Here is an 18,758-nt window from a genome sequence, read left to right on the forward strand (position 1 = left end):
TGTCATGGAGGTGAAAGAGGACCCAAGCGACTTGGCGAAGCAAGTCTTAATCCAGTAAAAGTAAATACAAACAAAAAAAACACAACTTTCACTCGATATGGCGAGGACAAACTGGAGACTCGAACTTGAACAGCAGGTGAACAGCAGGTTGCCTCGGAAGGCACTTGAACCAGACAGACTCAGACACCTGCTCACCACGCAGCATCTGAGGAAAACACGACACGACAGGGCGATACACAAACACAGCACGGTGAATACTAAACAAGGAACCGACAGGACAGGAGACGAACACAAAGGAAGAAATAGGGACTCTAATCAGGGGAAAGGATCGGGAACAGGTGTGGGAAGACTAAATGATTGATTAGGGGAATAGGAACAGCTGGGAGCAGGAGCGAACGATAGAGAGAAGAAGCGAGAGAGTGAGAGAGGGAGGGGAGAGAGAGGGATAGAAAAGGGGAAAGAACCTAATAAGACCAGCAGAGGGGAAACGAATAGAATGGGGAGCACAGGGACAAGACAAGATAATAAATGACAAAAACATGACAGTACCCCCACTCACCGAGCGCCTCCTGGCGCACTCGAGGAGGAATCCTGGCGGCAACGGAGGAAATCATCAATGAGTGAACGGTCCAGCACGTCCCGAGACGGAACCCAACTCCTCTCCTCAGGACCGTAACCCTCCCAATCCACTAAGTATTGGTGACCCCGTCCCCGAGAAGCATGTCCATGATCTTATGTACCTTGTAAATAGGTGCGCTCTCGACAAGGACGGGAGGGGGGAGGGAAGACGAACGGAAGTGCGAAGAAAGGGCTTAACACAGGAGACATGGAAGACAGGATGGACGCGACGAAGATGTCGCGGAAGAAGCAGTCGCACAACGCGGTGGGATTGACGACCTGGGAGACACGGAACGGACCAATGAACCGCGGAGTCAACTACGAGAAGCTGTCGTAAGAGGAAGGTTGCGAGTGGAAAGCCACACTCTCTGGCCGCAACAATACCTTGGACTCTTAATCCTGCGTTTATTGGCGGCTCTCACAGTCTGTGCCCTGTAACGGCAAAGTGCAGACCTCACCCTCCTCCAGGTGCGCTCACAACGTTGGACAAAACGCTTGAGGCGGAGGAGCGCTGGACTCGGCAAGCTGGGATGAGAACAGAGGAGGCTGGTAACCCAGACTACTCTGAAACGGAGATAACCCGGTAGCAGACGAAGGAGCGAATTGTGGCGTATTCTGCCCAGGGGAGCTGTTCTGCCCAAGACGCAGGGTTTCTGAAAGAAAGGCTGCGTAGTATGCGACCAATCGTCTGATTGGCCCTCTCTCTTGACCGTTAGACTGGGGATGAAACCCGGAAGAGAGACTGACGGACGCACCAATCAAGCGACAGAACTCCCTCCAAAACTGTGACGTGAATTGCGGGCCTCTGTCTGAAACGGCGTCTAACGGGAGGCCATGAATTCTGAATACATTCTCAATAATGATTTGTGCCGTCTCCTTAGCGGAAGGAAGTTTAGCGAGGGGAATGAAATGTGCCGCCTTAGAGAACCTATCGACAACCGTAAGAATCACAGTCTTCCCCGCAGACAAAGGCAGACCGGTAATGAAGTCTAAGGCGATGTGAGACCATGGTCGAGAAGGAATGGGGAGCGGTCTGGGAACGACCGGCAGGAGGAGGATTACCCGACTTAGTCTGCGCGCAGTCCGAACAAGCAGCCACGAAGCGCGCGTGTCACGCTCCTGAGTCGGCCACCAAAAGCGCTGGCGAATAGACGCAAGAGTGCCTCGAACACCGGGATGACCAGCTAACTTGGCAGAGTGAGCCCACTGAAGAACAGCCAGGCAGTGGAAACAGGAACGAAAAGGAGGTTACTAGGACAAGCGCGGCGACGCAGTGTGCGTGAGTGCTTGCTTAACCTGTCTTTCAATTCCCCAGACTGTTAACCCGACAACACGCCCATAAGGAAGAATCCCTCGGGATCAGTAGAAACCACAGAAGAACTAAACAGACGGGATAAGGCATCAGGCTTGGTGTTCTTGCTACCGGACGGTAAGAAATCACAAACTCAGAAACGAGGCGAAAAACAACGCCCAACGAGCTTGACGGGCATTAAGTCGTTTGGCAGACGGATGTACTCAAGGTTCTTATGGTCTGTCCAAATGACAAAAGGAACGGTCGCCTCAACCACTGTCGCCATTCGCCTAGGGCTAAGCGGATGGCGAGCAGTTCACGATTACCCACATCATAGTTACGCTCAGATGGCGACAGAGCGATGAGAAAAATAAAGCGCAAGGATGAACCTTATCGTCAGACTGGAAGCTGGGATGAGAATGGCTCCCACGCCTACCTCTGAAGCGTCAACCTCGTGTGGAATTGTCTGGCGTCAGGAATAACGGATAAGAGCAGGCGATAAAACGTTCTTTTAGAAGATCAAAAGCTCCCTGAGGCGGAACCGGACCATAAAACACGTCTTGACAGAAGTAAGAGCTGTGAGAGGGGCAGCAACTTGACCGAAATTACGAATGAAACGCCGATAGAAATTAGCGAAACCTAAAGCGCTGCAACTCGACACGTGACCTTGGAGCGGGCCAATCACTGACAGCTTGGACCTTAGCGGAATCCATCTGAATGCCTTCAGCGGAAATAACGGAACCGAGAAAAGTAACGGAGGAGACATGAAAGAGCACTTCTCAGACTTTACGTAGAGACAATTCTCTAAAAGGCGCTGTAGAACACGTCGAACGTGCTGAACATGAATCTCGAGTGACGGAGAAAAAATCAGGATATTCAAGATAGACAAAAACAAAGATGTTCAGCATGTCTCTCAGAACATCATTAACTAATGCCTGAAAAACAGCTGGCGCATTAGGCGGGACCAAACGGCAGAACCCGGTACTCAAAATGCCCTAACGGGTGTTAAACGCCGTTTTCCACTCGTCCCCCTCTCCCATGCGCACGAGATGGTAAGCGTTACGAAGGTCCAACTTAGTAAAGCACCTGGCTCCCTACAGAATCTCGAAGGCTGACATAAGGAAGCGGATAACGATTCTTAACCGTTATGTCATTCAGCCCTCAAATAATCACGCAGGGGCGCAGAGTACCGTCCTTCTTCTTAACAAAAAAGAACCCGCCCCCGGCCGGAGGAAGAAGGCACTATGGTACCGGCGTCCAAGAGACACAGACAAATAATCCTCGAGCCTTACGTTCGGGAGCCGACAGAGAGTAAAGTCTACCCCGAGGAGGAGTGGTCCCCGGAAGGAGATCAATACTACAATCATACGACCGGTGAGGAGGAAGGGAGTTGGCTCGGGACCCCTGAAGACCGTGCGCAGATCATGATATTCCTCCGGCACTCCTGTCAAATCGCCAGGTTCCTCCTGAGAAGTAGGGACAGAAAAGCAGGAGGATGGCAGACATTAAACACTTCACATGACAAGAAACGTTCCAGGATAGGATAGAATTACTAGACCAATTAATAGAAGGATTATGACATACTAGCCAGGGATGACCCAAAACAACAGGTGTAAACGGTGAACGAAAAAATCAAAAAAGAAATAGTCTCACTGTGGTTACCAGATACTGTGAGGTTAAAGGTAGTGTCTCAAATCTGATACTGGGGAAGATGACTACCATCTAAGGCGAACATGGGCGTAGGCTTCTCTAACTCTCTGAAAGGGAATGTCATGTTTCCGAACCCATTAGCCGTCCATGAAGACAACCCTCAGCCCCCAGAGTCTATCAAGGCACTAGCACCCGAACCGGTCCAGCGTAGAAAAGGACAAACAAAATAGTACAGGATCTTGATGGGAGAGACTTGAGTAGTTTGCGCTCACCTGTGGCCACTCAAACACAGATGAGCTCTGGCTTTTACTGGACATGAATTAACAAAATGTCCAGCAACTCCATAATAGAGGCACAGGCGGTTGGTGATCCTCCGTTCCCTCTCCTTGAGTCGAGATCACGAATCCTCCCAGCTGCATGGGCTCAGTCTCTGAGCCAGAGGAGGGAGATGGTTGCGATACGGAGCAGGGAAACACCGTTGATGCGAGCTCTCTTCCACGAGCCCGGTGACGAAGATCTACCCGTCGTTCTATGCGGATGGCGAGCAATCAAAGGAGTCCACATCTGGAAGGAACCTCCCGGGAGAGAATCTCATCCTTAACCACTGCGTGGAGTCCCACTCCAGAAAACGAGGCGAGCAGCGCCGGCTCGTTCCACTCTAGAGGCAGCAAGAGTGCGAGAAACTCAATAGAATAATCCGTTATGGACCGTTCACCTTGGCATAAGGAAGCCAGGGCCCTAAAACCTCTAAAAAACTGAACGGTCAAAAACCTGAATCATCTCCTCTTTAAAAGTTCTGGAACTTGTTAGAGCAATCAGCCTTGCCTCCCAGATAGCTGTGCCCCATTCTCGAGCCCGGCCAGTAAGGAGTGAAATGACGTAAGCAACCCGAGCTCTCTCTCTAGGTATGTGTTGGGTTGGAGAGAACACAATCTCACACTGCGTGAGAAAGGAGCGGCACTCCAGTGGGCTGCCAGGTAGCAAGGTGGGTTATTAACCCCCTAGGTTCTGGAGGCTCGGCAGGCCAGGAGTAACAGGTGGCACGAGACGTAGACTCTGGAACTGTCCAGAGGGTCGGAAACCTGGCGGCCAGGTTCTCCACGGCATGGCGAGCAGCAGACAATTCCTGCTCGTGTCTGCCGAGCATGGCTCCTTGGATCTCGACGGCAGTGTAACGAGCGTCTGAAGTCGCTGGGTCCATTCCTTGGTCGGTTCCTTCTGTCATGGAGGTGAAAAGAGGACCCAAAAGCGACTTAAGCGAAAACAGAGTCTTTAATCAGTAAAGTAAATGAAACAAAAAACACAACTTTCACTCGATATGAGGACAAACTGGAGACTCGAACTTGAACAGCAGGTGAACAGCAGGTTGCCTCGGGAAGGCATGAACCAGACAGACTCAGACACTGCTCACCACGCAGCATCTGAGGAAAACACGACGACAGGGCGTACAAAACACAGCACGGTGAATACTAAACAAGGAACCGACAGGACAGAACGGAACACAAAGGAAGAAATAGGGACTCTAATCAGGGGAAAGGATCGGGAACAGGTGTGGGAAGATTAAATGATTGATTAGGGAATAGGAACAGCTGGGAGCAGGAACGGAACGATAGAGAGAAGAGAGCGAGAGAGTGAGAGGAGGGGGAGAGAGAGGGATAGAAAGAGGGAAAGAACCTAATAAGACCAGCAGAGGGAAACGAATAGAATGGGAAGCACAGGGACAAGACAAGATAATAAATGACAAAACATGACATGGCCGTCCGCATGTTTTAGTTGCGGGCAGTGGCACTGTATTGTCCTCAAAGCGGGCAAAAAAGTTAATGAGTCTGCCTGGGAGCAAGACATCCTGGTCCATGGCAGGGTGCTGGTTTTCTTTTGTAATCCGTGATTGACTGTAGACCCTGCCACATACCTCTTGTGTCTGAGCAGTTGAATTGAGATTCTACTTTGTCTCTATACTGACACTTAGCTTGTTTGATTGCCTTGCGGAGAATTGTTACACTGTTTGTATTGGTCATGTTTCAGTCACCTTGATCTGATTAAAAACAGTGGTTTCAATTTCAAGTGAATGCTGCCATCAATCCACGGTTTTGGTTTGGGAATGTTTTTGAAATCGTTGCTATGGGAACGACATCTTCAACGCATTCTAATGAACTCGCACACCGAATCAGGGTATTCGTCAATGTTGTTGTCTGTGCGCAATACGGAACATATCCCAGTCACGTGATGGAAGCAGTCTTGGGTGTGGAATCAGATTGGTCGGACAGTTGGTGAGACCTCAGCGCGGAGCTTCTTGTTTTGGTTTATGTCTGTAGGCAGGGATCAACAAAATGGAGTCTTGGTCAGCTTTTCGGAAGGGCGGGGCAGGGCCTTATATGCATCGCGGAAGTTGGAGTAGCAATGATCCAAGGTTTTTCCAGCCCTGGTTGCGCATTCGATATGCTGATAAAATTTAGGAAGTCTTGTTTTCAGATTATCCTTGTTAAATCCCCAGCTACAATGAATGCAGCCTCGGATATATGGATTCCAGTTTGCAAAGAGTCAAATAAAGTTAGTTTAGAGCCATGTCAAAATGTTTCTGCTAAGCGGGAATATATGCGGCTGTGATTATAATCAAAGAGAATTCCCTTGGTAGATAATGCGGTCTACATTTGATTGTGAGGAATTCTAAATCAGGTGAACAGAAGGACTTGAGTTACTGTATATTGTTGTGGCCACACTGCATGTCACGTTAACCATAAAGCATACGCCGCCTCTCTTCTTACCAGAAAGATGTTTGTTTCTGTCGGCGATGCGTGGAGAAACCAACTGGCTGCCGTCTCCGATAGTGTCTCTCCAGTGAGTCATGTTTCCGTGAAAGCAAGAACGTGACAGTCTCTGATGTCCCCTCTGATGCTACCCTTGCTCCGGATTTCATCAGCACTTGTTGTCAAGAGACTGGACATTGGCGAGAGAATGCTAGGGAGTGTTGCACGATGTGCCCGTCTCCCGGAGTCGCTTCGTTTTCTCCTTTTCGAAGTCGTTTTTTGGGTCGCCGGCTGGGGATCCCATTCCGTTGTCCTGGGTGAAAGGCAGGGGAACACAGGATCACCGCCGAAAGTCATATTCTTGGTCGTACTGATGGTGAGTTGACGCTGCTCTTATGTTCAGTAGTTCTTCTCGACTGTATGTAATGAAACCTAAGATGACCTGGGGGGTACCAATGTAAGAAATAACACGTAAAAAAACAAAAAACTGCGTAGTTTCCTAGGAACGACGAGACGCGAGGGCGGCCATCTCTGTCGGCGCCGGAAGTCTATTGTCTATTGTTGTGACTTAGATGAAGATCAGATCAAATTTGATGACCAATTTATACAGAAATCCAGGTAATTCCAAAGGGTTCACATACTTTTTCTTGCCACTGTACATATAGCTGATACTGATGTTGGCATTTCTAGCTAATATCTGCAGATCAAGATATGCTTACGGTATCAGTGTGCATCCTTACATCCGACCTGTGATTTGTATTATTATTTTTTTATTCCCTGTTCATGGGCCAAAGCGTTGGAACATATGTAGAATGGCAGGAAATAGCTTTGTTTTTTTATGGAAGGAGCACAATCCATGGAAAAGTTAGCTTGCTAGTTAGCTAGCTATTCTGTAAGCTAGCTGACATGCAAGAAAGTAATTGAAACAAGTTGAGCCATGGTGGGGAAATACCCCCACCCCCCCCACCCCTGCCCCACACTCTCTCTCCCATACACACTCTGCACATACACAGAAAAAAATGTTTTACAATCCTTGTGGGAACAAACAATTGATTCCCAAACCTAACCCTCGACCCCAAACCCCCTAACCCTGAACCTAACCCTTACTCCCTAAACTAAACCCCAACCTTAATTCTAACCCTAATTGTATCCCTAACCTATCCCTAAGAAATACCTAAAATGGCCTTTTAATGTGGTGACCGGCCAAATGTCCCCACTTCTCCAGGACTTCTGGTCCCCACAAGGATAGTAAAACCAAGAACACCCCCCACACACACACAACACCTGCTGGTTTCACTCATACACTGACACATCACACTCTTACCCTTCCTTGAGCTCTACCCCCTTCTCTTTGTTTCATGATTTCCTCCCTGCTTTTAGTTTGTCATTGTTTTCTTTGGATATCTGTTGTTTTGTTTTGTTTCTATAATTGTAAAGTGACTTTGGGTCCTTGATAAGCACTTTATAAGTCCCATGTATTCTTCCTCTTCTTCTTCTCATCAGATTCCATGCCCCTTATTCAAAGGTTTACCACCATGTCTCTTTACATCCGCTGAGTCCAATAGTACTACTTCCTAGTGTTGGGTTCTATATTTTGAACATTGAGATATTAAATGAATGAGAAAGAAGCATAGAATCAAAGGACAAAGTTAAGGGTTCTCTGTAGAAGGACAGATATCTGTGGAATGTGTTGGGGGACGGGAGCAGAGCACCGTGTTGATACAGGGAAGACAGATGGATATCTGTGGAATGTGTTGGGGGACGGGAGCAGAGCACCGTGTTGATACAGGGAAGACAGGTGGATATCTGTGGAATGTGTTGGGGGACGGGAGCAGAGCACCGTGTTGATACAGGGAAGACAGATGGATATCTGTGGAATGTGTTGGGGGACGGGAGCAGAGCACCATGTTGATACAGGGAAGACAGAGGGATATCTGTGGAATGTGTTGGAGGACGGGAGCAGAGCACCGTGTTGATACAGGGAAGACAGATGGATATCTGTGGAATGTGTTGGGGGACGGGAGCAGAGCACCGTGTTGATACAGGGAAGACAGATGGATATCTGTGGAATGTGTTTGGGGACGGGAGCAGAGCACCGTGTTGATACAGGGAAGACAGATGGATATCTGTGGAATGTGTTGGGGGACGGGGGGCAGAGCACCGTGTTGATACAGGGAAGACAGATGGATATCTGTGGAATGTGTTGGGGGACGGGAGCAGAGCACCGTGTTGATACAGGGAAGACAGATGGATATCTGTGGAATGTGTTGGGGGACGGGAGCAGAGCACCGTGTTGATACAGGGAAGACAGATGGATATCTGTGAATGTGTTGGGGGACGGGAGCAGAGCACCGTGTTGATACAGGAAGACAGATGGATATCTGTGGAATGTGTTGGGGACGGGAGCAAGCACATACAGGAAGACAGATGGATATCTGTGGAATGTGTTGGGGGACGGAGGAGCACCGTGTTGATACAGGGAAGACAGATGGATACTGTGGAATGTGTTGGGGGACGGGAGCAGAGCACCGTGTTGATACAGGAAGACAGATGGATATCTGTGGAATGTGTTGGGGGACGGAGCAGAGCACCGTGTTGATACAGGGAAGACAGATGGATATCTGTGGAATGTGTTGGGGGACGGGAGCAGAGCACCGTGTTGATACAGGGAAGACAGATGGATATCTGTGGAATGTGTTGGGGGATGGGAGCAGAGCACCGTGTTGATACAGGGAAGACAGATGGATATCTGTGGATCAGGAAGGTGAGGGTGAGGTCAGCTCCCCTTAAGGGAGTAATCAGGGTCAGTATCTGGTTGCCGTCTTTCTCTTGGGCATAAACAAAGGACTGGAGAGAAGGAGTGTTTTAAGTAGGATGTTCATAACCAATGGAGAGAAATATTTTGCCGTCTGATTACAGCTGTACAGAACCTTTAAAATTGGTTTAAGCTTCTCTAGTGTCCGTGGGTTATTTACTCTGGAAAATAAGAACCTAACACTAGTAATCTACTCAGATTTGCAAAGCTTAGAATGCGCTCATCCCACGCCACACTGCATCATCAATCATCCATCCTTACACACAGTCAGTCATTATTACAGCCCGGGTGTTCTGAGAGGACGGAGCTCAAGGGATGAGCTGGTTCGAAAAGTGTTGGGCTGGGATAGCCGGACTGTAACTGGCTGCGCGGACTAAATTAAATGACATTTTGTTGGACACATATATTTATCAGATGTTATTGTGGGTGTAGCGAAAAGCATGGCCAGCTCAGCCGGGGAGCACCTGCTGAGTCCTACAATACATTGACATTCCACTTTTCCCACATGGTTTGGTCCATTAATTCATTGAGGTAGGACAGGGCCTGTGGACTCATCCCATCCTCCCTCCCTCCCCTCGCCACCACCCCCACCCAGCCCTCCCAGCTGCAGTGACTCCCTCTGTGAGCCTCACCACCACTGGCTCGCTCTCTGTGTATGAACGAGCATAGCTAACAACTCTTCCCATCCTTATGCACCAAAAAAAGAATTTGGTTGGATGATTCCGTGGGTTTTACCACACTGTCATATTCAGTCATGGGTGTATCATGTATGAAATACAGGGGTGGTTGTGGTGTTCCTTCATGACAGCAGGACATTTGGTTTAGATGAGCATTTCCTATTTATTTTTTTATACTTGTTGAGGAGTAGGGTTCTTCCGAAGAGGAGAGACGAAACGGATCAGAGGACCAATATGCGGCGTGGTAAGTGTCCATGGTTCTTTTAATACGTTAAGGTACACATGAACAACTGACTACAAAAACAAGAAATGTGCAAACTCAAAACAGTCCTATCTGGTGCAAAGACAGAGACAGGAACAATCACCCACAAACACACAGTGAAACCCAGGCTACCTAAGTATGATTCTCAATCAGAGACAACTAATGACACCTGCCTCTGATTGAGAACCATACTAGGCCGAAAACATAGAAATACCCAAATCATAGAAAAACAAACATAGACTGCCCACCCAACTCACGCCCTGACCATACTAACTAAATACAAAACACAGGAAATAGGGTCAGAACGTGACACGTTTTGGTAACTTCAAGTTTGTATTTTATTTGATCAGATTATCTAGAGCCTTTTTGATACTCCAGATAATCACAGGTGTCTGTATTTATGTCTGATCCTCTGTGAGGCCTTATCACATGTAAAATATATATATAGGCCAAATAAAATAAAAATGACAAAGCTGTGAAACATTATCCTAAATATAAACCATTAACTTAGTGAATACCGTTGGTGTTCAATGTGAGGTTTTCAGCATTAAAAATACTATATATTTTTTGACATACTTTAATTTATTTTACTATCTCAATATGTATTTGTTTTAAATGTTTTAGTGCCAAAATGGTGGCAGTTGTGAAAAAGTCAATAGTTGGAAGAGTGGCTTGGTTCATTGAAAATAATGCCATTGTTGACTAGATGCTTTTTTTTCATTAATTAGGCTATTTTCACTTGAACTCTATGGTCTATCCACTAGAAACTCAAGGTCAATATGACACACAAAAATGACTACTATAAATGAATACATTTTTATAAATTACCAAAGTTACCATAGATTGCCATAGATTACCAAAATTACTTACGATTCCAGATCTTTGGGAAATTACCGTTAGCCTTGCAACTCTAGGCCAACTTGTCGCCATCCATGTTATATAGTTGAAGTCAGAAGTTTACATACACTTAGGTTGGAGTCAGTAAAACTCGTTTTTCAACCACTCCACAAATTTCTTGTTGGTAAACGACAGTTTTGGCAAGTCGGTTAGGACATCTACTATGTGCATGACACAAGTCATTTTTCCAACAATTGTTTACAGACAGATTATTTCACTTATAATTCAATGGATCACCATTCCAGTGGGTCAGAAGTTTACATACAAAGTTGACTCTGCCTTTAAACAGCTTGGAAAATTCCAGAAAATGATGACATCGCTTCAGAAGCTTCTGATAGTCCAATTGACATAATTTGAGTCAATTAGAGGTGTGCCTGTGGATGTATTTCAATGCTTACCTTCCAAACGAAATCAGCCAAGACCTCAGAAAAACAATTGTAGACCTCCACCTCGGCAATTTCCAAACACCTGAAGGTACCAAGTTCATCTATACAAAATATAGAATGCGAGTATAAACACCATGGGACCAAGCAGCAGTCATACGCATTCTGTCTCCTAGAGATGAACGTACCTTGGTGCGAAAAGTGCAAATCAATCCCAGAACAACAGCAAAGGACCTTGTGAAGATGCTGGAGGAAACAGGTAAAAAAGTATATTTTTCCACAGTAAAACAAGTCCTATATCTACATAACCTGAATGGCCGTTCAGCAAGGAAGAAGCTACTGCTCCAAAACCTCCATAAAAAAGCCAGACTACGGTTTGCAACTGCACATGGGGACAAAGATCTTACTTTTTGGAGAAATATCCTCTGGTCTGATGAAACAAAAATGGAACTGTTTGGCCATAATGACCATCGTTATGTTTGGAGGAAAAAGAGGGGGAGGCTTGCAAGCCGAAGAACACCATCCCAACTGAAGCACGAGGGTGGCAGCATCATGTTGTGGAGATGCTTTGCTGCAGGAGGGACTGGTGCACTTCACAAAATAGATGGCATCATGAGTCAGGAAAATTATATGGATATATTGAAGCAGCATCTCAAGACATCAGTCAGGAAGTTAAACTTGGTTGCAAATGGCTCTTCCAAATCGACAATGACCCCAAGCATACTTCCAAAGTTGTGGCAAAATGGTTTAAGGACAACAAAGTCAAGGTTTTGTAGTGGCCATCGCAAAGCCCTGACCTCAATCCTATAGAAAATTTGTGGGCAGAACTGAAAAAGCGATTGCAAGCAAGGAGGCCTACAAACCTGACTGAATTACACACCAGCTTTGTCAGGAGGAATTGGCCAAAATTCACCCAACTTATTGTGGGAAGCATGTGGAAGGCTACCCAAAACGTTTGAAGTTAAACAATTTAAAGGCAATGCTACCAAATACTAATTGAGTGTATGTAAACTTCTGACTCACTGGGTATGTGATGAAAGACATAAAAGCTGAAATAAATAATTTTCTCTACTATTATTCTGACATTTCACATTCTTAAAATAAAGTGGTGATCCTAACTGACCTAAAACAGGGAAGTTTTACTTGGATTAAATGTCAGGAATTGTGAAAAACTGCATTTAAATGTGTTTGGCTAAGGTGTGTGTAAACTTCAGACTTCAACTGTATATCTGTTTTGTTCTGATCTTTACCAGGAGTGGAACATGACGTATTATGATTCCAAGGCAGAGCTAGACTATGTGAGTAGAAAGTGAAAAGCTCATTTCTACACATCCTCTCTCATTTGTTGTTAAACCTTTTGAAATCTGCTGAAGAATGAAGTGCTAGTAATATTGTGTGTGTTTGTGTGTCTGTGTGTGTGTGCGTGTGTGTGTGCGCACGTGTGCGTGTATCTACGTGTGTACGTGTGTTAGCAGTACTCCCTGCAAGATGGTGATGGGGAAACAGTGAGCCCTCCACTACAGGTGGAGTTTGTGTATGACCCTAACTTCAAAAACAAGGTCAACTACTCCTTCACAGCCGTTCAGATCCCCACAGACATCTACAAAGGAGGTGAGTTTCTCATTAGTGCAATGGACAATGAATGTCTTGTTATAATGTTATTTAGCAGTCATTTGCTGCTCAGTTGAGACTATGGCCCTGTACACACTTAGGTAGTACAACTGATTTACAACACATTTGACACAATGGTTGTGAAACAACTAATATTTTGGCATAGTTTGTCTCCTCAATTATGCTTGTGATAATTTTTGGGGTGCAGAAAAACTCCATACCAAATGCTTTTTGTGTGTAAAAGGCTAGAGTGTTTTTCAATCTTAATTTAGACAAGTGGAAAGTATAATGTTTACAAGTTAGAAGAGGGGAGAACAGCAGTGCTTGACTTGGACTCAATAGGTACCGGTACTCAATTTTGGGTGCCAGTACTGTATATATTTAGGTGCAGGGGCTCCACAATTCTTTTGAGCTAATATTCTACAAGAGGAACAAGAGCTCAAGGTGCCCAAAATTTGAGGTGCTTGTATTCCTCTCCAGGGAGCTCCTGCCCATGTCAAGCAATGGATAATAGAAATGTTGTAGCGGTAGAGGTGGGATTATGCGCTTAGGAGACTGCAACACTACCGCCACACCATGACAGGTACAGAGCCTATAAAATGTCTTCACCCCCTTGAACTTTCTTCACATTTTGTTGCGTTAAAAAGTGTGAATGAAATAGATTTAGTTCTATTTTTTTTGGCATTGATCTTCACAAAATACTTTATTGTAAAAGTCAAAAGAATTCTACACAATTTGACAAATTAATACAAATTAAATAACAAAAATATAGTCGTGAGTACGTATTCATGCCCTTTGTTTAGGCAAGTCTAAATTAGTTCAGAAGTAACATTTTGCCTAACAAATAACATAATAAATTATGACTCACTCTGTATTTTTTATGACTACCCCCTTCCCCTGTCCCTCATACATACAACATATGTAAGGTCCCTCAGTCAAGTATTGCATTTCAATCACAGATTTAACTACAAAGACCAGGGAGCTTTTCAAAAGTCTCATAAAGAAAAGGGCAGTGATTGGTAGATGGGTACCAATAATAAATCAGACATTGAATATATCTTTAAGCATGGTCAAGTTAATAATTATGCTGTGGATGATGTATTAAACCACCCACACACACCACAGATACATCCTTCCTTCTGAACTGAGCTGCAGGAGAGGAAGGAAACTGCTTAGGGATGTAACCATGTCACCAAAACATTATAAATAACATGGATCAATGGACTGTGACGACCCTCCCACTCTGTCTGCCGTATTCTGTCTTTGTTCTTGTTTCCTTATTAGGATGCCGGTGGGCGGAGTTGAGAGGGTCGTCAGCTACATGGGAAACACCTGGGCCAGGTGTCTCCCAGGATAAATAGACCTCTTCAACATTCATGGAGGAGACTCTCTCCATGCAGACACCTGTTGTAGATTGTGGTGTGGTTCTTGGTGGCCTTTTGTTTGTGTGCTTTGGCACCTTTCAACACCCTGCATTATCACATTCATGCATGCAAAACACTCACTTACACTACGGACTACTGATTACACACACCATTGATATTTTCCTTAGTTGCTTTAGTTAATAAATATATCTTTTGTTAAAGATAATTATCTCCACGTTGTCTCCCCTTTGTTACGGGCTTTGAGCCGGTTCGTGACAAGTGGGGCTCATCCGGGGATCTTTGAACTATTGGTTTGGGAGACCGTGAGGTACGTGTTTGGTTTGAATATGGTGTTTGAGTGTGATCGGCCCAGTATTGGTTGCCTTTGTTGTTTGGTTTGTGTGCTGCGTTGGAGAGAGTATAATGGTTAGTTTCCAGGCTTCTGCCTAACTAAGATATTTTCCTGTTGCTTTAGTTAATAAATATATCTTTTGTTACTCCTTATCTCCACGTTGTCTCCAGCTTTGTTCGGGCTTTGAGCGTTCGTGACTCTGCTAGGGCCAACAGCTAGCCAACGTTGGAAGAGTTGCTGATCAGAACTGTGCCTATAGAACAGTTGGGAGATGTCGCTTCATGGCTATTTTCAGTACAAGAGGATGTCCTGATGAGAAAGTGGGTGTCTCATGTTAGTGTTTTTCTGGGGGAGCTAATAGTCAGGTTGTTGTATCAAAGATAATTGTGAGTTGGAGCGATTTTCTCAGTGACGTTGCTGGACATATGGGGTGAGGAAAACGCAACGTATATTAAGACATTTCACTGCTAGCTAGATTAAAGAGGGATGTTTGATTTTATCAAAACTTGTCAGACCTGTCAATTAACTGGTAAGCAATCAAGTATTAAACCAGTACCATTGTTTCCTATTCTTACTAGCAACCTTTTGAGTATCATTTTGACTGTTAGTCCTCTGCCTCGATTCTAAAAAAGGGTAGCAGTTACCTGTTCACATTCGAGATGTGTCAGTCCACTAGGTTTCCTGCTGCCTATCCATTCCGATCTATCACGACTAAATCGGTAGCCTGTCAACTATTGACTGTTTATCCATTGTTTGGAATCCCACAGACCATACAGAGTGATCAAGGATCTAATTTTACCTCTAATCTGTTTGGTCCCAGCGTTCTTCAACAGCTCCATATTAAACACAGGTCTCCGGTAGCCTCTGGAACTGCAAAGTCTGCGAGCACTGGCAGAGTTTCCATCAAACACTTAAGTCTTTGTTGAGAGCTTATTGGCACTGAGATGGATAAGGATTGGGAGGAGACAACACTGCTTACTGTTAGCCGCTGGGAAGTTTCACAGGGTGAGCACACGTTTCAGTCCAAATGACCTTGTGTTTGGTCATAGGGTGCGTGGACTTTATCTGTTCTCCAGGATGACTGGTCATTCTCCGAGCCTCCCTTCCCTGTGTTCGCATCGCTGTGTGATTTCCATGCGTCACGGTTACTAGCCGCTTTGAAATGCTTAACATCCTTATCATCTATCAGGATAGGATGAAGGGCATATTTGATCAATGAACTGAGCCTTGATCACTTTTCCAGAGGACGGCTCACTCTGCTGCCAGTTCTGGGTTCTCCTTTTCAACCTCCCCACGTCCACTACCTTTGGTGCCCAGTTTCCTCTCTGAGCAAAATCCTTCTTTCCACTCCTCTCCGGAGAAAGCTCACCCTCTCACCTTCCCCCTGTTAACAAGGCCTATTATGCACGTTCCTCATCTTTACTAGATGCTGTTCTTCCACAACCTCACTGCAAACCTCCAAGTTCTTTGGCCACCTACCCCTTGTTTCCCTTGCTCCCTACTGGTTCTTGTCAACCTTCGCTAGATCTGTCATCCTACATCTCTTCGAAAATGTTCCTGGTCCTCCCAGGGTAGATTGAAAATTCTGGATATTTTAGACAGTCTTCTCACTCACCTACCTGTTGATGAGCCCTATCTCTGATTCTGAGATTTCCTTCCTCTTTTCTGCATCCCTACACTCTATGTCCCCTGATATTCCAGGCCGGTGCTGTCCTCCCTCCCGCCTCCGTGGCTCTATGACTCATTGCGAGCTCACAGAACAGGGCTCTGGGCAGCTGAGCGGAAATGGGAGGAAATACAGAGCCTTCTTTCTCCAGCATCCTTTCACCCTGTATTTTGGTCTGTCTCTGCTGGAACAAAGCCACTTTTGTACCACGCTAAATTCCAACAGTGTCTCTAACCCTAGGAAGCTCTCCACCTTTCCTCCCTCCTGATGGAGGACTGTGTTGAAAAGAAGGTCGGTCCGGTCCTTTGTGAGCAAATTTGACCCTACTCCAGTTAAACCTCTTTCTCCTCTCTCCAGGCTTTTGAAAGCAGGTCGACGAGTAGGGCACGCCCTGCCTTTAACACACCCTTTGGTCTGTACACTGCCCTATCCCTGTGCTCTGAGTTTTCTCCCAATCCAGATGAAATTTTCAGCCTTATGAACAGGGTTGTCGTCTGACCTGCCCGCTTGACCCTATCCTCCTGATCTTCTCCAGACCACTTGGGAGACCTCCTTACCTCCCGTCATCAACCATCCCCTGACCGCTGGCTACAGGTCCCTTCCAATCAATCTCAAAGAGCGAGAGTTGCACCCTTCTGAAAAACCTACACTCGATCCCTCCGATGTCAACAATTACAGACCAGTATCCCTTCTTTCTTTTCTCTCCAAAAACTCTTGAACGTGCCGCTATTGGCCAGCTTTCCCGCTAACTACTAAAAAGAATGACCTTCTTGATCCAAATCAGTCAGGTTTCAAGACTAGTCATTCAACTGAGACTGCTCTCCTCTGTATCACGGAGGCGCTCCCATCCTCTAGATGCTGCCTTCGAAAGCCTCCTCTCCAACTCTTACGTTTGGTCTACTCCTTCTAGATCTATCGCTTTTGAAGATGTGAACCATCAGTTCCTTCCACCCTCTCCAGTGCTGGCATCTCCGCGCGATTTGTCATTTACCTTGACAGGTGGCTACCAGTGGGGGCGAGAATCTGTCTCCTCACCAGATGTGTCACCACTGGTGTCCCCCAGGGCTCTGTTCTTGGCCCTCTCCTATTCTCGCTATACACCAAGTCACTTGGCTCTGTCATAACCTCACATGGTCTCTTATCATTGCTATGCAGACGACACACAATTAATCTTCCTTTCCCTTCTGATGACCAGGTGGCGAATCGCATCTCTGCATGTCGGGGTAGACATATCAGTGGTGATTACACCACCACCAAGCTGAACTCGGCAAGACGGAGCTGCTCTTCCTCCCAGGGAAGGACTGCCCGTTCCATGATTCGCCATCACGGTCGACAACTCCATTGTGTCCTTCCCCAGAGCGCCAAGAACCTTGGCGTGATCCTGGACAACACGTCGCCCCTGTTCCTAACATCAAGAGCGGACTGCCCACCAGGAAGCATGGTTCATGCTCTACAACATCCGCAGAGTCTGTCCTGTCTGTCATCTCCTGAAGCTTGGATTCCTAATAAAGGCACTTGCTCTCCTTGGCTGGGCTGCAGGTCCTGCCTGTGCCATTAAACCCCTTCAACTCATCCAGAACGCCGCAGCCCGTGGTGTTCAACCTTCCCAAGTTCTCTCACGTCAGAGGCTCCTCCGTGTCTTCCACTGGCTTCCAGAGAAGCCTGTCCGCTACAAGACCATGGTGCTTGTCACGGAGCTGTGAGGGGAACGGTCACCTCAGTACCTCCAGGCTCTGTCAATTTACACCCAAACAAGGGCACTGTGTCATCCACCTCTGGCCTGTGCCTCCCTACCACTGAGGAAGAGAGGCCCGTGTCAGCCCAGTCAAAACTGTTCGCGGTCCTTGGCCCCCCAATGGGGGAACAACCCCCACGACGCCAGGACAGCGGAGTCAATCACCACCTTCCGGAGACTTTGTTCCCCACCTCTTTAAGGAATACCTAGGATAGGTTAAGTAATCCCTCTCCCCACCCCCTAAGTTTTAGATGCACTATTGTTAAACAGACTGTCCCACTGGATGTCATAAGGTGAATGCACCTTTGTAAGTCGCCCTGATAAGAGGTCTGCTAAATGACTTAAATGTAATGTAAATGCTTTGGCACCTTTTCAACACCCTGCATTATCACATTCATGCATGCAAAACACTCACTTACACTACGGACTACTGATTACACACACCATTGATATTTTCCTTAGTTGCTTTAGTTAATAAATATATCTTTGTTACTCCTATCTCCACGTTGTCTCCTTTGTTACGGGCTTTGAGCCGGTTCGTGACAGGACAATAATGAACTAAATGAAAGAATGAAAAGAAGAATACAAATACACAAAACATTCATCTGTATGCAACAAGGCACTAAAGTTATACTGAAAATGCAAAGCCCTTATGTTTGGGGCAAATCCAACACAGCACATCACTGAGTA

At 46.2% G+C, this 18,758-nt stretch overlaps 1 protein-coding gene across 1 annotated transcript; it reads left to right on the plus strand.

Moving 5' to 3' along the window:
* Nucleotides 1-10,017: 10,017 nt before the first annotated feature.
* On the plus strand, nucleotides 10,018-13,953 carry LOC124029638 (voltage-dependent calcium channel subunit alpha-2/delta-2-like). The gene is made up of 4 exons (XM_046341283.1): nucleotides 10,018-10,042; nucleotides 12,594-12,638; nucleotides 12,813-12,951; nucleotides 13,432-13,953. The coding sequence occupies exons 2-4, from the start codon at nucleotides 12,603-12,605 to the stop codon at nucleotides 13,500-13,502; spliced, it is 246 nt and encodes an 81-aa protein (XP_046197239.1). The 5' UTR covers nucleotides 10,018-10,042; nucleotides 12,594-12,602; the 3' UTR covers nucleotides 13,503-13,953.
* The last annotated feature ends 4,805 nt before the right edge of the window (nucleotides 13,954-18,758 follow it).

Source organism: Oncorhynchus gorbuscha, unplaced genomic scaffold, assembly GCF_021184085.1.
Source record: "Oncorhynchus gorbuscha isolate QuinsamMale2020 ecotype Even-year unplaced genomic scaffold, OgorEven_v1.0 Un_scaffold_7090, whole genome shotgun sequence".
Lineage (NCBI taxonomy): Eukaryota > Metazoa > Chordata > Actinopteri > Salmoniformes > Salmonidae > Oncorhynchus > Oncorhynchus gorbuscha.

What these genes read in the sequence shown, in the direction of transcription:
- LOC124029638 (XM_046341283.1), top strand. Translation starts at nt 12,603, where the DNA reads ATGACGTATTATGATTCCAAGGCAGAGCTAGACTAT. An exon ending in CCAAGGCAGAGCTAGACTAT is followed by an intron (nt 12,639 to 12,812) that starts GTGAGTAGAAAG and finishes TACGTGTGTTAG; the next exon opens with CAGTACTCCCTGCAAGATGG. An exon ending in CACAGACATCTACAAAGGAG is followed by an intron (nt 12,952 to 13,431) that starts GTGAGTTTCTCA and finishes ATTCCTCTCCAG; the next exon opens with GGAGCTCCTGCCCATGTCAA.